Consider the following 27,899-nt stretch of genomic DNA (forward strand, 5'->3'; position numbering starts at 1 on the left):
TCTTCTATATTCTGGTATGATATGGCCTCAGCTTTCCTCCAGATGAAAACACGTGGTTATAATTTGAATCCATGACATGTAAGAAGCTGTTGTTAGGTAAAACAAGAAAAAGGTAAAAATGCAGCCATTTTCATGGTCTTTGTCACTATGAGTGACCCATTCTATATCACCAATAGTCTTTAGATCGCTGTTGAAGCTGGGGTAGGCAGTTTCATTTTGGCATTGTTGGGCAAAAATGCTATCATAAACTGAACAAATTGTAACTCAAGAGGCCTGAAATAAAACAAGTTTTTGCACCTTCTTTTGACTCTGTTTTCAGGCTTTAGAAAATCTAGCCCATGACAGGAGGCTAATCACAGGTCATTTGAGAGAGAGGGCGTGTATATTGACTTTTTTTGCAAATGCAGACACACATGCACATCCCTTTGGTGAAAGCCTGGCTCAATGGCAGAGAACCGTGCAGAGGAAGTTGCTGTTTCAGCATTAGCCACAATTGCCTACACTGCAAAGCCCAAAAAGGAAAACGGACTTTTCAAAAGAGAGTTATAGAGTCTGACAATAAACAAAACAACCCTTATTGCAATATCGCTAAAGAAATGTTGAGAAAATGCTTCTAATAGTTTGGCCTTCTGCTAGCCAAAGCAAAAGGCTAATTGCAGCAGCTTCAAGTTCACGTTTATGCAGTTAACGTTAGCTAGACCTTCAAATCACAGTGTTACCCCTGTCTCATGCCCTGCCACTACAGACCACCTCGCTGAGACAAGAGCTGGTCTGAAGATGGACCCCTAGTCAGCGGCCACAGCAACTTAACTCCAGCCAGCGCAAACCCCAGTTCCAGGGAACCGGACAGCTCTGACTCCCACTGGATCAGCTAACAGCTTAGACCTGGCGCTGTTGCTGGCTACCAGCCCACAATGGCAACCATTGTTGGGGTGTTCTGATGACTTATTTCGAGGTGCTACAGCCGCCAACTGCAGGTCCATCTCCTGAGCTGCTGCACTCTCCTCCCAGGGAAGCAGTCCACAGTGGCGTGGAGCGAGGCGAAGGGACGGTGTGGTGGCTAATGTTAACCTGCTAATTCTTGTCTCATTTGTGGTCTGATTAATAGAGAGAGAGTGGGGCAAAGAGCAGCTGACTGAATGCACTGCGTGCAACTCTGCAATTAAGTAAGATTTATTAAATCACTGTATGGAAAACACTGGGTTACTGTATGAAGCACATGCATACGTCCAGTCGTTCTGGTGGGAGGGGCTTAGGACAGTATTCATGCAGCTTTAAAATAAACTTCTGTAGGTTTGGATTTTGCTTGTATGATCAAGGAAAACAAAATTACTAAGTACTGTAAAAGAGTTTAATGTTTTAAAATAACTAAATTATAACAAAACAACTTAACAAACCATCCCTGACATACGAAACTTAAAAAGAATGGCACATTCAGTTTCCTGACCAAGAAGATGTTGTCACAGTATTTCATTGCAGGCTATGTTTCCAGGTAGCATTAAACATCTAACTATAATATAATAATAATATAAAACTTTGAATGTAAAAATCAGTCTCACTTCCTGAGATATAAAACTTGCCAGAGCAGAATATCTTTGGTCATTACTTTTAAACATCAGGGGAGATCTCTCTACATACATGTATAAATAAATAGTTTATCTAGTACTTCGGGTAAAGGACCCTGGCGATCTGCCCGTCAGCCCTCTTAGTGTCCAGCCACTTCCCACAGAGGAAGATGGTGGTGACACCATTAGCTGTGTTAGTGACTTCCACGCGATCCAGCAGCCAGCCGGGGCTCAGACCGGAGTTGTCATGCTGCACCCGAACCTTCTGTAGCTCTCCCATGTCCAGCATTTCCAGCAGGAAACGGTCCGTCTGCTCGCGTTCGAAAAGGTTCCGAAACTTCTGCCGCAGCTGCCGCTGGCCAGAGTCTCCATTGGAGCCATAGATTGTGATAAAAACATTGGCATCTGTACCCGCTCCCTTCTCATCGCCTGTGATGACGATGATCTCATATTTGACGGGAACCAGGCTTCGAGCTTTACTGGCGAAGCTCTCAATGGCCTTTGCACACTCAAAGTTCAAGAACTCATCTCTCTTTGGAGAGAGAGGGATGAGGGCATTGCAAGTGAAGATGTACCTGGAGGTGATGAGATGGAGCAAAATTATTTTTTTTACCAAGAAATGGTACGAGTAGAATGAATGACTTCTGGATGTAGATGTGGGTTACTGAGCAGTAACAGACGTCTTACTTATTTCCCAGTTCCCTTTCAGTGACAACGACCTCCTCCACGTGCCAGTAAACCTCCCCCTTTACTTTCTTTCCATCCTTGGGTGTGTGGCCGAGGCAGATACCAGCGATGTCCCCCAGGTTCTTCGATGAAAAGTCAAACCTGTCAACATTTCCCCTGTAAAGAAAGAAAAATAAATACGGATGTTAGAGCGAGTAGCTGTTCCCTTAAATTGACCCACACACTTTAAATTCATGTCACTGCTAATTTGTTCTGGATGGTGTAATGTCATCATAGTGGATTGCAGCACTGGTCTGAGCTCGAGTGCTTGGTGCTGGTGGGATTATCATAATAAGTGTAAAGGCAGAATTAGAGGGAGAGAAAGCACATTTCTTGAAGCTTTTTCATGTAAACAAGTTGCAGCTCATTAAGTTAATCTTGCACCGAGTACCTACCGCAAGAACCTCTTTTTCTTTGAGGAGTTCTCCATTACAAATTCTTTTGATCGGCCCTTCCTCCCCTCAAGTACAATCCAGGCATTTTCTTTGGTTTCAGTGTTTCCAGTTGTGATACAAATTTCGTATTCTTACAGAGAGAAAACAGGGACAGTTAAAGTGGAAAATAAACAGTCCTGCAACAACATAATACACAACCTAGTCCTTAGCACAGTAACATATGGGATAATTCAAAGTTGTAATCCCTAAGATTTTCATGAAATCAAACCCCATTTTTGACTATATTTGACAATTAATGGTCTGCATCTTTTCTTCAACAGCCATTTATGTTATACAGTATTTACATTCTGTATTTGTCTCTCTACATAGTAGTTATTATTGTTTGGCTGCACTATAAAAACAGACATATACTGTAGTAGCTAGTCATGAGAGTTTGCTGGACTCCAGAATTCTGGGACCTGTAGTTTTAGGGTACAATCACACGTGAGCAAAATGAACACTTGGGAATATTCGCCGCCGTTCACTTCCATTTAGTGCAAGAATAAAACCTTCGCCTCCAATGGCAAAGCAAAATTTGTGTCTTCACATTGCATGGAGTTCAACTTTGGTGAACTTTGACCGATGAAGTAGCAACCTCAACCAACAGCAAAGAAGTGATATGGTTGACCACGCTTGTTGCCGTGTCTAACCAGCTGACAACGTATGATATTGGCCATGAAAGATACAAACCATATGAGAGATGTTGTCTGGTTCGCAGTATGGCGGGAAAATGGAAATCGTACCAATAACATCATAATTCACTGTATTTACTAGCAAGCTAGCTTCCAAAGACAACCTTCACATCCAGTAGCCCCCACATTTAGCACAAATATCGCCCCAGCAGGCAATGGTCACTTGCCTGCATTCGCTCATATGTGACCATACCCTTAAACTGCACTTGCTGTTACCACGGTAACCATAGTTGTCATCAAATCAACCAGAACTGAAATCTCAAGGACTTTAAAATGTGTCCTTTGTGCTGGCCTTACTCGTCTTCTCGTTGAGGTCCAAGTAGTCGTTGTTAGCGCACGCCAGTTCTCTCATAATCTGTCCATCGTCATCATTCTTGGCAAGCCAGCGGTCACAGGGGAAACGAAATGTTTTGTCCATGATCTCATCCTTTACATCAATATACTCCAAGTGCCATCCTGGAGCAGGACCTGGGTGTAATGTGATCAGGAAGCAAAGACAAGACAGTAAGTAAAAATGTTGTCAAGAATGATGAAACAAGATGGATGCAGGGATCTTTCAGGCCAACGACTAAAAAGCTGCGTCATCACTTCAGGTTTCCTTAAAGCCAGACAGTGATTTGTCAGGTGTTAGTGTTTGACAGCAGCCCCATGAAGTCATCCACTGTTCAGGTTTCATCAATATCAGAGTGGTGACTCAGACATCTCCTGTGATGTCAGACTAACGTGTCTGTGTCCAGATTTATTTTCGGTTCAGTGATTGTAATTTAAGTTGTAGCTTAAATAAACTTCAGTTATATAGCACTTTTCACCATGCCAGTTATAAAGTGCAGATTTAATCAGCCCACTATGCAGAGTGACTGTTGATCTGAGGGCTGACCTGAGTTGTCGTGCCAGACTCGCACTTTAGAGAGGTCTCCCATGCTGAGGATATCTGAGAAACGGAATGTGTCCAACTGCTTGCGCTCGAACTTGTTGGACTTGTTGCAATCTTTCAATGCCAGCGTCCCCGTGTCTCCATTCTCTCCGAAAATGATGATCCACACGTTGGCATCGGTGCCCGCCCCTGAGGAGACAGGAGAGTCACCTCATTTAGAAAAGTGAATCTGAATTTCTGCTTCACTCGAACAAAAAACATGTCAGATTAAACAAACAAGTGTTAGCTGGGCTAGCTCAGTATAGTTTCATTTAAACGTTATCATTAAAATTACATTTCTACTCTTGACTTTTATTCTGACAGCATGAAACGCATAAAATTGTTAACTACAAAAATGCACTTGACCTCATCTGTGAACAAGAGTGTGCTGACTATAAATTCAAAAGCGCTTGCAATTTGTTGTCGAACTTTCAGACTGCATTGCTGCCCAACTAAAGCAGGGGTTTCTTGAGTTGCCAATAAATACTAAGATTGCAGAGCCCCAAGGAAAAAGATCAGCTAACAACCAGACACACTATGCAAAAAGGAAAATGAGCAGCAGAGAGAGGTGCGTACTATGACTCAGACAACACATCTATAATCCCTCTGTGCTTTATTATTTCATTACTGTGAGTTAGACACCGAATGAATGTGTATTAGGCGATGGTGAACACAAGCCTCGCTCAGTCTGCAGCATTTTTTCAGAGACATGTCTGTACACTAAACTAGGAATCTGATATTTTAATGAACAGCCCGTAGTTTTAATGAGCAGTAATAGAAATGTAGATAGTAAGAGTTGCATTTAATGTTGCTGTTACCTTTAAATGTCTTTTTATGTACCACCCTGTGCGCACATTTACATTCAATGCCTTGTCACATTAGACATGCAGATCATCCCACAATGGTCCCAAAGGAGAGCATTGCTATATGTTCAGCATTGCCTATGTAATGTTGTCTGCAAGAGTGTGCCTGTGTGTGTGTGTGTCTATCAGCCTGGCTCATTATTCCTCCAGAGCCTCAGTGGTGGTGCAGGGCTACATCTTAGCTTCCAGTAACAGCCAAGGGCAGAGCACTCCTTTGAAGTCGGCTCAGACTTCTCGCCACGCTATCGTATTGATCAGCAGCCCTACTGAGCTATAGAAAATACCGCATGAAGAAAAGAGGGAGCAAAGCCGTGTGGAGGGTTTCTGAAGAGGATTTCTTTCATTACCACGTTTGAGTCAGACATGAATAATTCCAGATTTGCTCCTCCTGGAAAACACAAACGTCTGCACAAGGACAGGTCAACTGATGCAGTTTTTAAATCTGTTTTTTCCTCCACTGCAATAATAACTCTGAAGACTTCTCATAAACCCTGATAGATGGACTGCACTTAAAACTCAATCTTATAAATCTTGTCTGTGAACTTGGTCCTGTGGTTACATGTGAATGATGTCTGTTTTGTTAGTCATGTGTCTAATGTGATGTTACTATATGTCTCTGTTTGATGTTACTGACACTTCTGTATTGAGCTTGCCCACCATGCTGTACCAAAAAGCAAATTCCACCAACCTCGGCTGTGTGTTCATAAGTAAACGACTGATGATTGATGAATAGCTATGTAACATATCCATGAACTCGGCCTTGAGCTTTGGATAGTGGTCAAAGGAATGACATTACAGACATAAATCACCCCCACAAGGTTGTAGCGCTAATTTGGTGTTACAGGGTGGGGAATACTCTCATCTGAGAAATATCAAGCCAGCCTTAACTTTGAACTTAGCCATTTAAGCACCAGCAGGTTACCCTCAGGTGTCTTATCTTGAAAGAGTTCAAGAAACAATCAACAGGGACGTGATGGCAAGGTGGACCCAGGACACACTTGACAGATGAAATCTCTCATCTGACATTTGAGTCCATCAGGATCCCCCAGGAAGAGCTGGAGGATGTCACTGATGAAAGAGGATGTGTGATCTGCTCTGCTCACTGTGGATCTGACCTGATACTGCCCCCCAGATGAAGGAATGGATGGATGAATGATGCCAGTTGGCCTAATAAGTGGACTTGAAATGGCCTCATCTGTTGAAGGTGTTTGAACCCATGCAGTAATTATAATATATATTGGTCAATGGTCAGTTTAGCCCCCAATGTTAAATAGATGATTATGATGCTAATTCAAACTCTTCGGTTCCTGTGCCTCACAGGTTTGATCCATATGTGAACCCAAAGGTGTTCCCCAAAGATCAATCCTTGGCCCCCTTCTCCTCCAAAAGGAAGCTAGATAATTAATGGTGTAGGAAAACAGAAAACTTTTTTTGCTGCACAAAAATTGTTTATATTTTCTGAGTGTTTTTCCTAATCTTTGCTCTCTGCTTATGAATTGAAACTGAATAATTTAACCTCTCCAGGGTGCTGAAAATAATAAAACTAAACAACAAACACTGACATATGCAACCTGTGATGATGAGTTGCAAGTAGAAAAAGCTTTTAAGCCAGAAAAGACTGCTTTACAGTATGTCTGATAATGCAAGCATATATTCATACATTCACAATTTTTGGTTGGCTATACCTGATAAACTTAACAAATCATTTTCATAAGAAAGCTGACAGCAGTTGGCATGTGTTGAGGAGTTACCTGCACAATCACTGGTCTTGACCTGGATTATATACGTGGTGAGCTCCACCATCATCTCTTCATCCACCACAGCAGCCATCTCGCAGCTCATGGTTCTCTTGGGTCCACGTGTCTTGGACAGCCAATCTTCATAGGTGAACACAGACACCTCCTCTGTGGTCAGGTTGCGCATGATCACCTGGTTTCACAGAGTTAGTTATTCAAATATAATATCACACTTAGTCTAAATGTCATCTAGAATCGTGACATTGTTTTTTCAAGCTCTACTATCACAGTCAAAGCAAAATAAAATCAGTGGAGAACTCAAGTGTAACCAAAAGTGTGTGAACGTACAATACAACCTAGACTTAAATATTACTATTATTATTAGTTATATTATTATGTGATATTATGACATATTAAGATTTAATCATGTCAGCGTTTGAAGAATAAATACGGATCCATTTCTAAAAGTCTACAGCCATGCTAGCAGCTCTGTGAGGTTTTACGTAGCCAAAATGAAGCTTGAATTAAATGCTAACATGCTTAAAATCAAAGTGTTAACACTCTGATTTTCAGCAGGTACAGTGTTTACCATGTTCATCAGAGAGTATTGTTCGTGTTGGCTTGCAAGCATTTACCAAATAGTACTAAAGTACACCTGAGTCTGATGGAAATGTTATTAGTTTTGCAGATGCTCTGCCATAACCAAAAGTATAAGTTAAAATTTTGACCAGTTGATGACACTGGAGGGAAAGCTAAGGATCAACCTGAACAATGTTAGCAAAGGTACTATAATTCATCCTGAGGGGGACATGACTGTCTGCACTAAATTTCAAGGCAATCCAATAACAGTAAATCTCATGGTGCTTTGGGATCACCAATAGGATTCATCCTCTGGGCACCATGACTGCACAACATTTTGGGATAGTTGTTGGGATATTTCAGTCTGAACCAAAGTGGTGAAACAAGATGATTATATGAATAAGCATTGTGTCATACATTGTCTTATTATGGACACTAGTGTGTATGAACACAAACCCTGCCTCTGATCACTCATCCTGGGAAACATTTTGTCACTAGACAAAGACCCAGCTCGGGCAGCCACACTCGTATTACCTCTCCACTCTGCATATTTATTTGGCCAGATTACTATGCTGGCAGTCTGCCTGGTGCACTGTTGTGTCCATTTCAATACATAGACCCAGCAATCCATAAAGGCAGCACATCTGCTTGTGATGCTGAACACACAAGGCTCTGTGCAGGGTCAAGTCAAGGAGATGTTTGCAGTCGCTGAGTCCCAGGCACGGACGGACAGGGCTCGGTATTGTTCCTGACTGCTCTGCTGCTCTGCAGGCATGGTGCCTTTACCAGAGAAGACATTTGCATAGGAAATGTGTTCTGTTTCATTTGGCCTCAGACATCAGACTGAATTTGGAGGTGAGCAGTGATGCTGTCCTCACAGGGTCAGCCAAAGGGAGAAAGTACTGAACCATTTTGGGAAGCTATGTATATTAATGCAGTCGATTATATCGCTGGGTTACACATTAAAATTGTGATTTTTGCACTAGCACACACGGAATCACACTAAAAGGAAATTTAAGATGATTTTTGTTTTCTTTTTGTGTTCTCCCTCTGCTCACTACAGAAACACACACAGCTCATTACCGGCGTATGTGTGTGTCTGTGATACAAGAAACAGCAGCATGGTGAATAAAATGGGTCAATATGCTCACTCCAGGAACTCTGGGTGCTACTGCGTATGTGTCTGTGTACGTGTGTGTGTCTTTGTGGGTGGGTGAATCATTGACCATTCTCCTGCAGGCATGGGTAGATGTGTGTGTGTGTGTGTGTGTGTGTGTGTGTGTGTGTGTGTGTGTGTGTGTGTGTATTTGTCTGTGCTGTGTGATATAATAGATTGAACGATCCTGTGACCTACAGCATACAGTGCCAGAGTAAAAACACAAACCTGTGACTGCTTTGTACTATTGATTTTTTGCAAAAGCCAACAGTTACTGCTCTGCTTTTTATGCTCCAGGTTTTATGTTTTATGGACGAGATGTGCAGTTTCCTCTTCCTAATCAATTAGCCCTTGACAAGAATAAAGGAAATCTGTGCATAGTACATGATCAGCTTATTCTGGAGCCTTAATTCTGCTTAAAGCTTTCCTTTTGCTGTAATCTTTGACAATTTTCTTGCATGCATATCCTGAACACATGTCTCCTGATGAACAGTTATAATAAGAGATATCATCCATCTTATTCCACGCATTGTTCCTCTGTGTCAGAACCTGGTGCTTACAGTAGCCACTCAGTCACTTAAAGTTCAATGTGTTATACTAGTGGTGGCTAATGTTGCCATAAGCTGCTAGCCTTTGTCAGAGGTAAGGAGTGGGCCACAGAGGTTTTGTAAGCTCACACCTCCATATTTCTTTTATTTGGAGCCACAAACGGCTATATGCAACCTTAGCCTTATATGCAGTGGTACACCCCAAAACCTCTAAACAGACATTGATGTGTCAAATTGGTGGAGTTCTTTTTTAAGGTGAACTGACCTGATCCAGAAACCAGTCAGGTCGACTTCCAGAGCCATCAATACGAAGCCTCATTTTCTTCAGTGGGGCAATGTCGTCGATCTCCATCTTGAAAGTGTCCTCCTGGCCGCGCTCAAACCTGTTATTTGGCACACAAACAACACAAAGTTTATATTCTGCAGTATAATGAAAAGATGTCTTTATTTTACATTGTGTGTGCTGGTGGCCACGTTTGGCTACCTGTCCTCGTTTTTCTGCAGCAGCATCTCCTCAGTGCTGCCGTTGGCTCCAAACACAGACATGAAGATCAGGGTGTCTGTTCCCGCGTTTTGGACGTCTCCTGTTACTACCGTCACCTCATAAATTATCTGACATGAAAATATGAGACATTTTATTAATTATTTTTCTTCACATGCTCACACAGGCAGTATTACCTCTAAAACTCCAATCGGATTTTATCTTCCAGGTACTAAACAATACACATAGTTATATTTTTAACATTTATAAGGCTGTAAATACCCATAAAATAATAGTGAATATGGAACATCGAAAGTATCTGTTTACAGTGACACAGCTGTCACAGGAACAGGACATGGAGAGGTACTCAAAAAAAGCCAAAGCTGTAAAGCAATGTTCTATTATTTCATATTTCCGTTGCTGACAGACATAAATATGGAGACGGGACACTCATCTTTTATAATCTTTCTTGACATTATGATTGTGCATAACTTTCACCCAATTTATCGAAGGACCACCAAAGTTAAAGGGCTCCACACAATCATGAACATAATGGTGTCATAACTGTTCTAAAAATCAGCCAGGATAAGCCCTCATTTTTTTTAAGAGATGTCTAATACCTTCACCAATTAATCACCCCTCAGTAAATCAATGAATCATGTTGTGCAGCTTCCAGCTTTTTTCCATGTGACTCTTGCTGTTCCCAGCAAAAATAGACAGTGAAAATAATCTGTTTATAGTCTTACTGACATCATATCAGCAACACTACACCTACCACTACAGTTTCAATGTCTGTATCTGTAAAATGTGTCACAGACCTGATAAAAATATAAGTAGTTATTTTAATTTCAACACCTCTAGCATTTCTGTGGGCAGAATTCCTTCATTCGTCAACACAAGACTTTTAATGTGGCTTTTATATGAGGCAAACTCAATGTAGAAAGACAGAGGTGGCACTAGTAGCGCCGCAGCAACACTATCTATGTGGACACAACATGTGTGCAAGCTGCAGCAGTTCAGCTAGGTAGCCATCATGCAAAGGTAGAGTTAGGCAGTGTGACCCGGGCGTTAGATTCATGAGTAATAGCACAATAATGTTCAAAATCTTTTCAATAAATCAAATGTTTGCGCCTACAGTGTGTATTAAAAGCAATGAGAATTATTTTTTCTCATCTCAAATGTACCTGAAATGAAGTGGAATGTGTTCTTTAAAGGGGCCATTCACCCCAAATCAAAAATACATATTTTTCCTCTTACCTTTTTCATACAAAGCTCAGTCTTTCAACTGGTTTTAGCCCATTTTCTATTGAGTTATAACAGTTATTACTTAGAAATAAGAAACTGCATGAAAAGCAAACTTTCATTCCAGGCTTTTTGAGAGACCCCCCCCCCACTGGGGCCCTGGGTAATTGGTCCCACTTTCCCCCCCACTACAATGCCTCTGCTCTTGAATATTATGAAACTAGATGGCACTTGGCCTGTGGTGCTCGAAGTGCCAGAAAAATACATTTGAGAAACTCAACAGCAATGTCTCTTTCCTGAAATCATGACCCGGTTACTTAAAATAACCCACAGACCTTGTTGTGAGCAGTTTCATGTAGGAACTATTTTCTTTCTACCGAATTACCATCCATACCAACGCGCAAAAAGAAGCATGCATTTACTGCTAGCTTGCGTAGCACCACTGAGCTAGCTAACGTTACAGCTCAGTCAAGGAGGACGCAATTAATATTTACATCTCACACTGTCGTAAGCTAGCTCAGTGGTGCTAGCTAGCTAGCTCAGTGGTGCTTGGTGAGTTAGCAGTAGATGCACACTTCCTTCTGCAAGGTGATACTGTTGGTGGGTGTAGTGTGGTAAAGAGATAATAGTTCCATATGAAATTATTTTGAAATCCCAATTAAGCCAATATATTTACCAGATTTAATTGTATTAATTGGAAATGAATGCTTTTTAAGGATAGAAACTGATAGAAAGATGATAGAAATTTACTCATTATCAGTGATTTGATATAACTGTGATGTTCTCTGCTATATTACTGTGCTTTTGTCCATTTGCTCACATTAACATACCTGCTGGGAGATTGAAATGGCCTCCGCATCCAGCACGTTGAATACTCTAGCAGTCAAACCATCTCCCCGATCTTTGGCCAGCCAGCACTTGCAAGCAAAGATGTATTTGACCCCTTTGGTTGGCACAGCAACAGACAGCTCATCAACCAGCCAGCAACTCTCAGGAGTGGCCCCATCATGACCGAGCTGCAGGGAGGGTGAGAAACAATCACTTCAAGCAACGTGGGTGTATTTTTCTGCGTGGTCATGTGTGTGTGCACGCGTGAAAGTACACAATCATCACTGAAACTCTAAAAGCCCCCTCCCTCACCTCGACCTTTTTGATCTCCCCCACATCTGAACCGTGGGACTGAAAGCTCTCCAGAGAGCCGGCCTCAAAGCCCTTCTTCCCGTCCGGCAGGTCCAGCCACAACCTCTCTGTCTGGGTGTGATTGGCCCCGATAATGATCACATAAGCCCTGCTGGTGGTGCTCGCATCCCGCTCAAGTCCAGTGCAGATGGTGATGTGGTATGGTATGACTGCACAGGAAGGGGACAACACTTATTCATTCATGAGCACAAGAGATTATGTAAAGATGTGTGTGTGTGTTAGAATATTCATGACAAATGTTCACAGAGCAAAGCTGAAGATTTTTCTTACTCGGGAGCTCAATTTCCTCCTCGTTCTTCTTTTTACTTTTTTTGTTCATGTTACTGTCGACACTCTTCACTGTCAGGGCTGAGTTCTTCTTGCTGTTTAGGCTCTCTCTAACTCCTTCGTAACCCTGAAAGAACACAACACACACACACACACACACACACACATGGTTATGCTATCAAACACACCAACACAGATCATGCTTGCATCTATAGAATCACACAAAGTCTACGGAACGTTGGTGGCTTGATCCCTGGCTCCTGCAGTCTACACTGAATCCCAAATTGCTCCCGATGGCTGTGTCACCAGTGTGTGAGTGTGTGTGAATGATTATCTGATGAGCAGGTGGCACCTTGTATGGTAGCCTTGACCACCAGTGTATGGACATGTGTGTGAATGGTGCCTGTAGTGTACAGCGCTTTATAAATGCACTCCATTTATCCATTTGCAGTCCATTTACCTTAACATAGAAGACTCTCTGAATACGTCTGTCCTCCCTCTTCCTGGACAGCCAGCGTTCACATAAGAAGAGAAAGACCTCTTCCGTATCCACGTCAACCACTTCCACCTGGTCCAAGTACCAGTCGGCACTCATCATACTGTTATCATGCCGGATTTTTATCTTGAAAACCTGTCCGAGGTCGACGGCCTCTATTGTAAACTTATCCACCTGGGGACACAAAACATGACCATTGCTGAAATGATAACACACTATAATCATGTATTACCTGATTTTTTTGGATGATACATTTGCTGGAGCTCAGTTTTTTTTTTTATAAAGCTGTTAACTGTGTCAGGATTATTTGTCTGTCCTCACTTCATTGGATAATACACAAAATGTATTCTTACAGATCCCCGTTCAAACTTGTTGCTGTTTGTCTCCGACTTGCTGAGCTTCCTCTCCCCAGTGTCCCCCAGGTCCCCGTAAATCGTGAGGAAGACGTTGGCGTCGGTGCCGCCTCCGTACACATCACCTGTCATCACTGATACTGTGTATGTGTGAGCTGTAGTGGGGACGACGATCACAGACAAGCACACGAGGGATCGGATACAGGCAATTGGCAGAAAACAGAGTAAAAGAAAGCAATTTTCAATCACTGCTTGATGCCACTGTCATAACGCAGACTCACTCAGGGATTAGAAAGGACCTGAAGGGAAAAGTGTCTTGTTTCCAAACTAATGCTCAGAAAGGTGCAAAAAGACAGGACCACAACAGGGAGATAAATCCTACACATATTTTTGCATGTTTGTGTGTATAATGTTTGCATACTCTCCAGGGCATCTTCCACCTCCACTTCTGTGACTTTCAGGCTTCCGTCTCGTGATAGTTTCTCAGTGATGATGTCAGAGGGCACCAGCTCTCTCACGGTTTCGCCATCATCCTCTGACTTGGCGAGCCAGCGCTCACACGGGAAGATGACAGTCTCTGAACCCTAGAGAGAACACAGTATTTTGTCTTTGTCTGAGCCGAGGCTCAGAATGTGGGATAAAGCATGAAATCACAGTGCTGGATTACCCTCATCTGTCTGTGAAGAGAACATCTCCACCTACTGACCAAAAATAGTGTTTAGGGCTGAGCAGCAGATGGGAGCACTAAGAGTCTTCTATTTGTCTGTCATGGCAAAGACAAATTTAAGTCCTCTACAACAAATATTTGAGATGTTTGCCAAGCATAAATGTACAAGTCCTGAAATCAGTACCAATAGTTGTTTGAGTTGTTTGCATTAAACGCTACTTTACCCTTACACTCCACTACAATGTCATCGCCTGCTGTTGGTCCTGGCTCTGATTGTGTCTCTGTGTATTACCTGATTCATTAGCGTTTGAGTCCACCTGTTGTGGTTTTCCCTGATGTGTGCCTGTGTGTGTTGTGTCTCGTAATGTGTGAGCTGTGTACCTAACAGTTATGTTGCCTCTCATGTATGTGTTTGTAGCGTTTTATTCCTTTTGTACAACACTTTGGTCAATGTGCTTTATGAATAGATATGAGTTGAGTTGAGTTGAGTTGACTGCAAATACTTTTTACTTCACTGGATTTATCTGATCTTTTATTAATAGTTATTTAACAGATTAAGATTTTCCTGCAATACATCATCATTTTATAAAATGGGAACATTATATAAATGTAATTAAAAATAGCCTCACCTTGACCTACAACTGTAAAATCCTACTTACACATTAGTGCCTCAGTAATAATCATCCAACAATATAATATATAGTATAATATAGTATATAGTATAACACTTACTTTTTTCTGAATTGTGATTACTTTAAGTACATTTTGCTAATATTACGTACATTAACTCAGGTCACATCCCAGTGCAGGTCTTTTACTTGTATAGAGTGTTTTTATTTTGCAGTACTACACTGGGTTGCACAAGTTCAAAGGTAGCCTACTTTGAACCTAATTTCCAACTTACATTGGAGTTGATGCAATATTAACATTTTAAGACTTGCAGCAGCTGAAATATTTCCAACATAGGCATAAGTTACAACTTCTTACACCTTCTTACAATCTTACACCTTGCCCTTTGTAAGTTTAAAGTCCTAAGTAAAACTTGGTTAACTTGGAAGAGGAGTGCATTATACCGGCTGTTTTGAACTGACAACAGTTCTTTGTGATAGATTATACCCACAGGTGATCTCCTGTCTTTTATACTCAAAACACAAATGCTTGAAATTAAATGGTCTGAAAGCATGCAAATGAGGTGCATACCACACTGGTCAGTAAATATATAGGGTTAGACAGCTCTATAATTAACAAATGCTCATTTCTGACAGGCTATCATTATGTGTTTGTCACAGTTTCATCTGCCCAATAATTGTTTAGCATTAAATCACTCTATGATGGTTTCACCACTCGATGTCACTGTTGTTACTCTGCATGAGCTGTAGGTTATGGTTACGTTACCTAATCATAATGCTTTGTCCTAGCTGACATACATTCTTGTTTTTGTTTTTTTTATGATTTGCTTTTTTTTTTTGCCATTAGACAGTACAGTGCTTTTACCTAATTGGCCACAGGAATTGAAAACATCCTTTACTGTGACAGTATTTCTTTTAGTGTGGACTTTATGCCAAAGTAGCTAAGATGAACCTTATGTCTCCTTGGTGCCACCAAACATCGACAAAGCTTTATGATCAAACGACCCAACTTAAGAGAGAATTTACATATAGCTGGTGCAACAGGCTGCTCCTACTTAAAAAAGGATCTGTCCACCATTGGCAGTACCTTTCCCTTCCTGAGCAGACGTCTGATCTCCACTCTGTCCAGATGCCAGCCTGGGTTGACCCCCCGGTTGTCATGGCCGATCCGGATTTTTTCAATCACATCTCCCAACTCCTCTAGCTGCACAGAAAGCAGAGCACATCACTATATGAACACTGCATTCAGTATTGTATTTACTGTAGTAAATACACTCATGGCCTTGCTGTTCTTCATTGGTCCTCTACTTCTACTTATGTATCTGTTTATCACTATACACTGTTATTGTACCTCAACAATAAACATGTCCTCAGCTCCTCTCTCAAAGTACATCCTCCTCTCCCTCTTGTTCACACACAGAGACTTCTGCTGGGTGCACACTGCATCTCGTCCATACAGCACAATGAAGACATCGGCATCCGTACCGGCTCCAAATATGTCACTTGTGAAGATTTTAATTTCATAAGGAACAACTACAAAATGAAAACAAATAGGAAAAATAACCAATTATGTCCATCAAATGACAAATATCTGCATTTTTGTGAGTGTGATGTAGACTGTCATGCAATGACATTTTACATGGTGTGTAAAGCTCCGTCTGAAGAGGATTAGGGAACAGGTCCCTGACGATAGCTCCGTCATCCTCCCCTTTATCCAACCAACGGCCGCAAGGGAAGCGCAGCTTCTGTCCAAGAGACGGGGCATCAATCTCCACCCAGTCAAGAAACCAGCCTGCTGATCCTCCTCCTTAAACATCGACACACATTATTGTGATAACACATGTAGACTCATTTGCATTATTCACTGCACAGGCTGGCCGTCTGTCCTACTGTACCACAGTTGTCATGTCCAACACGCAGCTTCTTCAGTGGTCCTATGTCCACAGCTTCCACGATGAACTCATCAATCATACCCCGCTCAAATTTATTCTTATGAGTCTTTGAAGCCTTCAGGTTAATTATCCCTGCAGACGCACATATTATAGAGCAGTTTAATCATTTATATAAAAATGCACACAGATATCAATGCGTAGTCTGGAGTTTTACCTGTGTCATCCTTGGTGCCGTACAGGGTCACAAAGACATTAGCATCAGTTCCTGCGTACTTTTTGTCACCAGTTTTTATCCTCATGTTGTAAGTTGTTGACATGGCTGTGATAACAAGAAATCAGAATGAATGAAACATAAGGCAATCTTGTTCTTAAATATTGTTCCTATATATTCATTTAAAAAAGACAAAATGTCTTCTTCAGAAGTCTCTTGTCTCGGGGCAGCCATTATGTTGCTCTCACCTTTCTGTTCCAGACCAAGTGTGGCCTCAGAGTCTTCCTCATCATCATCATCATCTCCTTTCCTCATAAAGGCCTCATCCACAGGAACAAGCTCCCTAGCAAGCTGTCCATCATCCTCATCAACAGCCAGCCAGCGTTTACAAGGGAAAAAGTACCTGAAACAAAACATATACCGAATGTATGTTCCGTGCAGTGTGCAGCCTGCATCGTACCAATACAATAATCTGTTTAGTCTATACTGTTAAATGTTTCCTTGACCAAAAAGACAATGGGCATCTCGAGCTACATGGATCCCAAGTCTCCACAGACAGGCCATCACTTAACCAGAATGTATCAGAGTACCATTTTACACCACACAGTGGAGCTCTACAGACATTTTATGTGCATAGGCTGTGTCTGCTGATTAGGATGATGTTGTTTTGTGAAACCTGTTGCAATGATCTGGTGTCTAGAATGATTCAACAGGGTGTAAATAATTTCTCATCTATGATATAAATGATTGATAAACCATATTTTGTAATTAAATGGTTAATTCAATTATTCATGGCTTTGTGTGAAGATGCAGTTGCACATCTATATCTGAATTTAAGTGCTGAGGGATCTTTTTTTTTCATTCTAATAGGGCTGCAACTAATGATTATCTTATTTGTCAATTAATCTGTCAATTGATTTACTGATTATTGGATTAGTTGTTTGGTCTATAAAATCTCGGAAAAAGGTAAAAATGGTGTCTGTGTTTCTCAAAGCCCAAGATCACATCTCAAATGTCTGTTGTTTTGACCACAAACTGTCACAGAAGGAAAAGGAACTAGAACATCATATTTAAGAAGCTGGAATCAAAGACTTTTGACTTTTTACTGTAAATTACTGTGTTTCATACTTTATTTATTTGTTTGTTTGTTTTCTTTTCTTTTAATTTCTTTCTGTCTTTCTTTCTTTGGGTTTGTTTGATGCTAGTTCCCCCACCTGTACTGTGTTGTGTCATGTGTTTTGTTTGTTTTTATGTTGATTACTTGTCCTGTACTCAAACCATTTAACTGATTAACATATTAGCTTGTGATTAAATTAGTTGGCAACTAATCAGTTAATCGTTGCAGCTCTACTTTCTAACGTTGTCATGACTTACGTTGTGTCATCTTTGTTGTCTACAATCTCCACTCTGTCCAAAAACCAGCCGGCACTGGCCTGACTATTGTCATGTCGAATCCTCAGCTTCTTCAAGACCCCTAAATCAACTGCTGTGATGTTGAAAATGTCCTCCTGGGTCACACGTGAACAAAACAGTGACAAAGGGTCAAGAAATGTCACAGGTCTCAGTGTAGCAGTCCACAAGAGTGTCATTACTTATTTATTTAATCTGTATTTAACCTGCAAGGCTCCTTAGATCCAACGATTCTTTGACAATAGAGGGTAATCCAGGAAAACAGAATCAGTGATCACAGTTGTGATCATGTAGAACACATCAGATCAAATAAATAAATCTATATTACATCATCTCATTAAGTAAAGTAAACACATATTCCAAAATGTTAGACTGTTTTTTCAACACATACTAACAGTCAGATTATCAAATAAAAAAGAGCACATCTAGAGCTGAAAGAAACCAAGCTTACTTTGCCTTTTTCAAATTTGTTCAGGTTGTTTCCCTTCCTGAGCCGTCGCTCCCCAGTGTCGCCAGTCTCTCCATAGATGTTGACGTAAACATTGGCATCAGTCCCCGCCCCCCACATGGTCCCAGTAAACACATGAACCTCATATGAGTTCACTGAGAGAGAAAACACAGTTAGACACAGTCAGAACATCACAATTAGTGGCATGGATACAGGTATTTTTGCAAACAGTGTTTTTCCTGCCCACACCCCAAAAATACCATCCAAACACACTTAATAACCTCCTAAGACCCAAACTATTGATTGGTATGCATTTTTAATTTCTCCTAGCTATCTGGGATCAGTACCCCATAGGTTTAAATACTAGATATTGTCAATGATAAAAGTCCCAATACCCTCAAATGAGACAATAATAAAGTTCCAATGTCCTCAAATCAGTACTTCCTCATTAACAGGGTCTTAGCTTGTTACAGTTGCTAAAATCAGTCAAATTTGTTGCCATATCAAACAACCAACATTTTTAGTCATAAATAAACTAAGTTTCAACCATTAAATTTAATCAGGTTTTGGACCTTGTCCACTTTTGTGTTGGGATCGGCTGCAGACTGACTTGGAAGAGATGGCTGCCATCTTGTTTTTACATGGATCAGTGTACTAGGCTCTTACTACCACTAGATGGCACAAAAAGTGTCCAAGAACAAGGACAACAGGTCTAAGTTAAGTAGGAGGAAGTATAAGGACAAGTAAACTCAAAATGTAATGTCCTTATATGAGGACACAGGGTCTCAGGAGGTTAAAAAAAATCTCTGTCCAAATAATAAGCGCAAAAACACAAGTGAAGCGCTGTATACAGTGTGTCAAACCAACAACCATGAAGTAACTCTAACCCTAAAGCCATGCAAAAGGAGAAGAACAATATGGCCTCTGTTGCTCAGTATTGCAGAAGCGTAACTGTACATTTATGTGAAAACATGTAAAAAGTCCTGTAAGCAAGGTGAGAACTACATCTGCCATTACACTAATTGCCACTTTTGTGACCTATAACGCATTTTGTGTGTGGACAAAAGGCCAAAACGCATAAAAGTTTTCAAAAAACTCATGTGGACAAGGCCTGAAACTATCTATCTAGCATTTGGAAGCAAATACCAGTGGATCAACACATTACATTCACACTCTGATTACCCTCCAGGTCTTCATTGTCGTCAGTCAGCAGCTCAACCACAATCTCCCCATCCTCCTCATCCCTGGCCAGCCAGCGGTTACACGAGAATGTAAATGCCTCCACCACTTCCTGCAGCTCCTCAACAATCTCCACCTCCTCCTCCTCTTCTTTCTTCTTCTTTTTCTTATCCTTCTTCTTGTCTTTCTTGGTCTCCTCTTTCTTCACCTCAACCTGCACCATAGCCATCGTCAGCCTCTTGATGTCCACTGTCTCCAGGAACCAGCCATCTCCGATACCCTTCCCATCATGGTAGATACGCATCTTGTAGATCTTACCGACATCCAGAGCCTCAATCTAGGTTGTGTGTATGAAACAGTGGTCAAACCAAGGACTTAAATCTTCCATATACATTGACATAACATGACAAAGGCTTTATACAGACCTTGAAGATCTCCGTGGTGCCACGCTCAAAATTGTTGGAGCGGCTTTTGAGAGCGATGACTTCGGTTTTTCCTTCATCTCCGTAGATCTGACAGAAGACATTGGCATTGGTGCCACCTGCACGCACATCCCCTGTGACCACTGTTACTTCATAGTTGATCACTGTTATGACAGGAGGAAAGATTATGTAGAGCAGAGCAGTATGTTTCAACTCATAACCACTGATTTAATTCTGACTGTACAGTACTTTTAATATTGTTGTTATTTACATTGCTCAATTTCCAAGACCTCACTGGGATAGATCTCAACTTCCACTTTCCCATCAGCCTCGTCTTTACAGAGCCACCGGTGGCTCGGGAACATGTACTCCAGCCCGTGAACTGGTACAGAGATCTGTACACTGTCCAGAAACCACCCAGCCCGCAAACCCTCATTAGTGTGACCAATCAGGAGACGGTTGATCTGTAAGCAGAGAGGACGAGATAGGAAGAAACAGAATCAGGAAACACGGATATAGTTCGAACTGTAAACTCTCTGTGACATGTATTCATGGCTTAAGAACTTGCCTTTCCGATATCAAAAGTGTCAATAGTAAAGATGTCAGTTTGTCCCGTCTCAAAGTAGTTCCTGAGGTCGTTGTCAGAAACTGCCAGTATCATCTTGCTGGTATCACCCTTCTCCCCATACAGCTTGACAAACACCCTGGAGTCCGAGCTGGCCCCATTCACACTGCCCGTCTTGATTGCTATATGGTAGCTGACATCTTGGGAGGACAGATGGATGGAAATTAATGTCATTTATATAAGCATTGAAAAGATATGTTGTCCTTTTTCAATTTGCTGAACCTATCCTTGATTGAAAATGTTATTTATGCACTCACTGAAGAGACGCAGGCCTTCTCCAGCTGGGACTAACTCCCGGACAATCTGTCCATCATCTTCATTACGATCCAACCACCTAAAGAAAAACACACAGATAGGAACAAACTGTATCCGGCAGCAGACCTCACACCATGTTATTTATTAATTTAAAACTTTTAATCTACAGATATGGAAACATATTCATTTTACACAATGAATAGGGTAGAAAGGGTAAGACCCGGATGTTCAAATACACTGGCTGGAGCTACACATTATAACAATTATATTTGCCAAGTCTAAGTTTTTACATAATGCACGACCTTCCATTTAAAATCTATACATTTTAAGTAGCCTAAGACAGAGTCCTGCATGGGTCTGATTTTCAAACCAGCACCACGACACACAATACCGCAACAGCCCCACCAGCCACAAGTAAGACCAATTAGTTCCGCAACCTGACCCGAGGACATAAGATCCGCGGCCCGATCCGAAACCACAAATCCTGTAATAGCCGTTTAAAGTGATCATTTTGGTACATTTCATACATGTTAAGCAAAAAAAAATTTTTTAAATAAACAAAGGTTATTCATGATATATAATCCAAATAAACATTTTTTGCCTGTTCTCATAACCTCCAGAATTAGCATGCCTGTTCTGCACCTGAAGGGGATTTTTGGAGGGGAGGTTTTTCCTTATCCGCTGTGAGGGTCAAAGGACAGAGGAATGTCATATGCTGTAAAGTCTTCTGAGGCAAATTATGATTTGTGATATTGGGCTTTATAAACGAAACTGAATTGAACTGAAGTGATTGAATCTCATATTCCAGCTGGCGCAGAAGACAGAACTGGCACATAACGTCAACAGCCAGAAGATAAAAAAACGTTAAAATGTTGTATTAAATTGTTATTATTTTCACTTTACTATCATTTATAGTATTATTTAACAGTGATAATCAACCTGCATGTTTTTTGTTTAACCCAGAACTGAAATAAAATTAAGACAAAATACCACCAGCAGATTTTTTGTGACAGGTACCTGGAACTGATACAGGACTCTGGCCTATGATTATTGATTATCATGAGGAATTTAAATCTCCTAAAAATAATGTGATTCATTTGAAAATAATCACATAACAGTACAAGCAACACAAAACACTCAAACAACTGTTCCACATTGTTTTGCATGGGAAGCTACCACACCTCTCCCTTTTAACAGTACAAACAGACGGACAGACAGGAAAAGCCTCTTTCAAGATGCAACACTGCACCTTAGCCTTGCGGTTTGGCTCCAGTTACAGAAGAAGAGAGTTGGCTGACCAATGTGCATTTAGTACCTATTTGTAGTGGCAAACTCATCCATCAGCTGCCTAACTACTTAAACACACGTCACGGGAGTACTAGTAAAGGTAAGCATGGCCGGTTTATGAGGTTTTTAGGGCTGTTTGGATGATTTTGTTCAGCTGTTTGATGTTTTAGTGGGTTACAGGCTAAATAATTAATAAGAAAATTTAACATACACTTATTTGCTTTCTTGCCAAGAGTTAAATGAGAAGATCAATACCAATCTCAGATAGGAGTGGTATTGATTTTGTAACACAGCTCGCTGCAGACAGCGTATAACTGTTTTCCCCAAAATACCAATCTATTCCTTTGAGTCCTTTAAGTCCTTCCTTTAAGTCATGTGGAAAGTATTACTGTCTTGCCTGAAACAGGGGAACTCAATGGCCATACTCTCCGGCTGGCCCTCCTCCCTGACCATCACCTTATCAAGGTACCAACCACAGCCTCCACCACGCCCATCATGACCCACACGCACTCTGTGCACCTGGCCCAAGGACACCGCCTCAATGAGAAACTCATCGTGCTGAAGGAAAGACAGAGAGAAAATGGGTTAAAGATGTTTGCAGTCTTTTCCCGACTGTCGCTTTCTGCTGTGTGTATTAATGTTGCACTCACGTTGCCCTTTTCAAATTTGTTGACATTGTTTTTGCTCATAAACATAAGTCTCTCCCCTGTGTCACCATGGTCACCGATAATGTTGAGGAAGACGCTGGCGTCAGTGCCACTGCCACTGACGTTACCGGTGCAGATGGTGACACGATACTTTATCACTGAATAAAACAAAGGGACAAGGACACTCACATTATATTACATAAAACACCTGCATTCACACAGAGTTTGAATATCTGCATGTCCTGTCCTCTGTGTGTTTCTTACAGGGCAGTGGCTCATCGATGAGTGCTCCGGTAGCTGGAAGCTCTCTGACAATCTCATTGTCGTCTTCATTGATATCCAACCAACGGCCACATTCAAAAGAATATTCCTCCATCGTCAGGGTCTTGAGCAAAGTGACCTGCAGAAAGTCACAGCCTCACGTGTCATCATACACGTCTTCATCTCTGGTTCATGACCTGACCCTCAGACAAATACAGACTGAAGCAGTGACATTAACATGCATTTTCCAAACAATTAATACATTTCTGAGATCAAGTGCAAGATTAAACTGTAATTCAGTCTATAATTATGTGCTAAGAAGGGACGCGATACAACAGACTTAACAGCTTACACTGACAGGTCAGACAGACGGCCTCACCTTCGCTAAATGCCAGCCAGCGAATGGATGTCTCTTCTCATGCCAGATGCGCAGTTTCAGCAGTCTTCCAATGTCTGGCATTTCAACCTACAGTGATCAAAAATCTTAGGAGTGTAGACCAGTGTAAGAACTTAACAGTGGAAGACAATGTGATGCCCTCAGTTTAACAGATGATCCAAGGCCTACCATGAATTTATCAAGCTGGGCCTGTTCAAAACTGTCCGAGTTGTTTTCCAGTTTGATCTCATCAGACTTGCCCCTCTCTCCATAGATCTGCAGAAACACCTGGGCATCTGTCCCTGCCCCCTTCACATCTGATGTCAAAATCCACAGGGACCATGGGTACTCTGGAGTAGAAGAAGAGTAGATCTGACAGTCGGCTAGTCTGTTTTTTTTTTAAGAATTAAAAATGCTCTTAAAGGTTCAGTGTGTAAGATTTAGGGCGATTTAGTGGCATCTAGTGGTGAGGATTGCAGATTGCAACCAGCTGAAACTTCTCCCAGTTAGAATTTGGTCAGTGTTCATTGTTCAGGAGGTTTTTTATTGTGAACCGAATCATCCACAGAGGTGTAAAAACCAGTAGACCAGGTGATTAAAACCAGTAAAAACACCAAATAAAGCAGACGCGAAAACGCAAATAGTGTTTGGTTTTTCCATCCTGGGCCACTGTAGAAACATGGTAGTGAACATGGCAATCTCCAGAAACAAGAACCCACTCCCTTTGTAGATATAAACTGCTCTATCTAAGGTAAGTCAAAACTCAATGATTCTTATTTTCGGTTGATTGAAAACTTACTTAGAATATTTTATTCAACTTCTGCCAATATATCCCCCTAAATCCTACAAATGGACCTAAAATCTATGGGGTCAGATCAGTCTCATAATGAATGAACTCACGCAGGGTTTTTCACGAATGCACATGCTCTGGTTCACAGTTGTATTTCGGACTCACTAATGCACATGATCTGTTTCGCAAATGCACACGCTCTGGTTCACAAATATAATGTTTATGCAAACTTGTAACATAAATTCGGAAATGCACACGATCTGTTTCGCAAATGCACACGCTCTGGTTCACAAATATAATTTTTATGCAAACTTGTAATATAAATTCGGAAATGCACACGCTCTGCTTCACAAATATTATTTTGAGGCACACTTGTAATATAAATTCACAGATCATGCGAATCGCTGAATGTGCATTTACAAACTGCTTCTCATTTGTGAACCTCTCTACATTTGTGAGAGAAATCTGTGTGGTGAATTTTGAGACTCCCCTGACGTCGCAGGTCAACGAACGTCACCATTGGCTGATAAATCTGTCAATCAAATTTATGATTCTGATTGACAGATTCATCAGTTAATCAGGTGTGTTCGCTTTCAGCCAATCGTATGGCTCCTTACATTTTCTCCACACTTTTAAACCAATCGCAGAGCTACTGAGCTACTGTTTGCAGTGTTCAAACAAGACGCGCTAGACTGAAACGGTGGAAGAGACATGGATCAATCTCAACCTGTAAGTAACACATTTATCTTATTATCCCCTCGTTGTAAATCATGCAATGTTATTGAATTATAATGAGTTGAAGCGTTCTGTTTAGCCAAGTAACATGTTTGAATGAACATAAACTATGAATACACCCTATGTAAGAAGCCATAGAATTGGCTGAAAGTGAACACACCTGATTAACTGATGAATCTGTCAATCAGAATCATAAATTTGATTGACAGATTTATCAGCCAATGGTGACGTTCGTTGACCTGCGATGTCAGGGGAGTCTTAAAATTCACCACACAGATTTCTCTCACAAATGTAGAGAGGTTCACAAATGAGAAGCAGTTTGTAAATGCACATTCAGCGATTCGCATGATCTGTGAATTGATATTACAAGTGTGCCTCAAAATAATGTTTGTGAAGCAGAGCGTGTGCATTTCCGAATTTATATTACAAGTTTGCATGAAATTTTTTATTTGTGAACCAGAGCGTGTGCATTTGCGAAACAGATCATGTGCATTAGTGAGTCCGAAATACAACTGTGAAACAGAGCATGTGTATTCGTGAGAAACCCTGCGTGAGTTCATTCATTATGAGACTGATCTGACCCCATAAAAATCAGAAGCCAACGTGTTTTCAAATCAGATTTAATTCAATAAAATACTATTTAAAATCTTTTTTTGGTAAAGAGAATATGAATGATGTGTTTTTCTTTCAATGATCAGAGATCTGTGAGTTGACTAAAGACACCTACTCTTCTGTTTTTTCTGCCTTAGAGAGACCATCTCATACAGCTCCCTCTCAATCAGTCCGTCCGCCTCGTCCTCGTCCAGCCACTTCCCGCAAGGAAATGTCTGCTCGATGCCCGTAAACGGACAGTATATTACCACCTGGAGGGGAAATGGGAGCTTGGTGGGTGAATGACACTTTGAGAATCACTCTGTCATCAAAAGCAGAGGTGTAGTACCTTTTCACAGTACCATCCAGCACCAACAGCCCCATTGTCATGCCCGATGGTGACTCTGCTGAGCGGGCTGATGAGTTCACAAATCTCCACGTTGAAAATGTCAATAAGACCACGCTCGAAAGCGCCACCCTCCAGGAATACTTTGCCGCTGTTCTTTAAACCCTTGGAGCCGTGCATGACCATGTGGATCTTAGAGTTGGTGCCTGCACCCCTCACATCTCCAGTCATCACTTGCACATTGTATACGATTCCTAAGTAGATGCAGGAATATACACAAAAAAATGCAATTTTATGAATGAACTCTGATGGAATGAGATGTAATAATAGCGTTTGACCTTATATAAAGCTGATCAGTGGCTTGTGTTGCTCTCACCCATTGGCTGCACGGACCCAACCAACACATCTCTCTGTATTTTGCCATCACATTCATCCATGGCAAACCAGCGATTAACTGGAAACTCATACACTTCTTTATTCCCCATGTCATCAATCACTACCTGGAGAGACACATTACGCACCATCATGAGTGTTTTTATGCATGTGTACATGTCAGTAAAGACAATCTGTGCACATGTAGACTGAACATACCTTATCTAGAAACCATCCAGCTGATGAACCTTTGTTGTTGTGGCCGATGGTGATTTTCCTCAGCCGACCCAGGTTTGGCGCCTCTATCGTAAACTTGTCCTCTGACCCGCGTTCAAAGTTGTCTTTGTCACTGTCCAGTCGTCTCTCTCCTTTCATAATAGACAAAGCATTTTGAAACAGGAGTCACACTGAAATCTTTGTCATAGCTATTGGTGATGTTAAATAAGAATCACCTGCGCCCAGCCTTGAAATGATTAGCCAATTGATAGATTACTTGACCAACAGGAACTGATTCCCCTACTATTTTGATGCTCAAGTGATTGTTTAAATGAGCTGTATGCAACATTCAGAGCGGTATGGCAGCAAACCACTTCTTGTTAAGTAAAGATAACTTGGAGTAATGGCATCCTGAGAATAAAGTCACACTCCCTCTGTGTGTGTTGTAATCTGAGCTTTTCTGTTTTTTGCTGTGGTAGACAGTCTGGCTGAGTCTCTGTGTGTGTATCCCATTAGCTAGCTCATTGCTTCTGCTCTGTACTGAGCTAATATGGCCGTTACTGCTGTTATCATGACTGTGTCATTGCTGAAGTGCAGCAGCGCCCACCCTCCAGTATCCCCCCAAGTAACAATGTTAGGTCTTGCAGCACTTTTGCTGTTGTTAGTGCTGTTTATTGAGTTAGCACTGTTAGCTGCTAGCTGCCGGCTCAGCCACCTCCATGTTGAATGTCATATACAGCTCCTTTATGTCACTTATGAAGTAAGAAATTATACTATGCCAAAATGTGAGGGTTTACCGGTTCCCTGCTTAGATCATTGTAAAAGTAATATCTTTTTTGGTCTGAAAATCAGAAAAATATGCCAATTGAAGATGTCTTATTAAGTTTGGGGATATTGTTCAAAATGTGGTTAATCAGTTACTAAAAAAATGATCAACAGAACACTCAATAATGAACAATTATCATTAGTTGCAGTCCTACCTGTGTCACCATTCTCTCCAAAGATGTTTAGGAAGACATCAGCATCAGTTCCACTTCCCTTCATGTCAGCAGTGAACACACTCACTATGTATTTATTTACTGAAAAACATGAAATACGAAACAGGAAATACCGTGATTTATATAAACAATGCATCAGAGAGGCAAACAGTGCAGTAAATGTTGATTATCAGTATCCTCCAGGATCAATTTCCTGCCAAGTAGCACAATTTAATCATAATTAAATGGACTTTTCTGTTGTCATTGGCAGGTGCCTTGTTAATCCACCCTCGGATGATTTCCAGGTTAAAT

The 27,899-nt window shown here is 41.2% G+C and overlaps 1 protein-coding gene across 1 annotated transcript in view; it reads right to left on the minus strand.

The window, feature by feature from the left end:
- Positions 1-1,391: 1,391 nt before the first annotated feature.
- LOC126395658 (lipoxygenase homology domain-containing protein 1) overlaps positions 1,392-27,899 on the minus strand; it is a 36,098-nt gene continuing 9,590 nt past the window's right edge. Inside the window, exons 5-41 of the mRNA XM_050053286.1 lie at positions 27,591-27,689; positions 26,614-26,762; positions 26,399-26,522; positions 26,026-26,276; positions 25,813-25,948; positions 23,750-23,910; positions 23,564-23,650; positions 23,188-23,323; positions 22,927-23,081; positions 22,674-22,834; positions 20,992-21,068; positions 20,678-20,874; positions 20,381-20,573; positions 20,113-20,273; positions 19,691-20,024; positions 18,512-18,663; positions 18,025-18,158; positions 16,899-17,053; positions 16,654-16,758; positions 16,443-16,571; positions 16,187-16,354; positions 15,899-16,080; positions 15,635-15,751; positions 13,673-13,835; positions 13,252-13,406; positions 12,863-13,072; positions 12,406-12,529; positions 12,076-12,284; positions 11,766-11,951; positions 9,697-9,824; positions 9,478-9,595; positions 6,945-7,122; positions 4,295-4,480; positions 3,715-3,885; positions 2,687-2,816; positions 2,253-2,408; positions 1,392-2,140 (exon numbers count right to left, since the gene is read on the minus strand). Coding sequence (XP_049909243.1) covers positions 1,660-2,140; positions 2,253-2,408; positions 2,687-2,816; positions 3,715-3,885; positions 4,295-4,480; positions 6,945-7,122; positions 9,478-9,595; positions 9,697-9,824; positions 11,766-11,951; positions 12,076-12,284; positions 12,406-12,529; positions 12,863-13,072; positions 13,252-13,406; positions 13,673-13,835; positions 15,635-15,751; positions 15,899-16,080; positions 16,187-16,354; positions 16,443-16,571; positions 16,654-16,758; positions 16,899-17,053; positions 18,025-18,158; positions 18,512-18,663; positions 19,691-20,024; positions 20,113-20,273; positions 20,381-20,573; positions 20,678-20,874; positions 20,992-21,068; positions 22,674-22,834; positions 22,927-23,081; positions 23,188-23,323; positions 23,564-23,650; positions 23,750-23,910; positions 25,813-25,948; positions 26,026-26,276; positions 26,399-26,522; positions 26,614-26,762; positions 27,591-27,689 — 6,158 coding nt within the window. The 3' untranslated portion in view covers positions 1,392-1,659. The remainder of the gene's footprint in view (positions 2,141-2,252; positions 2,409-2,686; positions 2,817-3,714; positions 3,886-4,294; positions 4,481-6,944; positions 7,123-9,477; positions 9,596-9,696; positions 9,825-11,765; positions 11,952-12,075; positions 12,285-12,405; positions 12,530-12,862; positions 13,073-13,251; positions 13,407-13,672; positions 13,836-15,634; positions 15,752-15,898; positions 16,081-16,186; positions 16,355-16,442; positions 16,572-16,653; positions 16,759-16,898; positions 17,054-18,024; positions 18,159-18,511; positions 18,664-19,690; positions 20,025-20,112; positions 20,274-20,380; positions 20,574-20,677; positions 20,875-20,991; positions 21,069-22,673; positions 22,835-22,926; positions 23,082-23,187; positions 23,324-23,563; positions 23,651-23,749; positions 23,911-25,812; positions 25,949-26,025; positions 26,277-26,398; positions 26,523-26,613; positions 26,763-27,590; positions 27,690-27,899) is intronic.

The sequence above is a fragment of the Epinephelus moara genome, chromosome 9 (genome assembly GCF_006386435.1).
Source record: "Epinephelus moara isolate mb chromosome 9, YSFRI_EMoa_1.0, whole genome shotgun sequence".
Lineage (NCBI taxonomy): Eukaryota > Metazoa > Chordata > Actinopteri > Perciformes > Serranidae > Epinephelus > Epinephelus moara.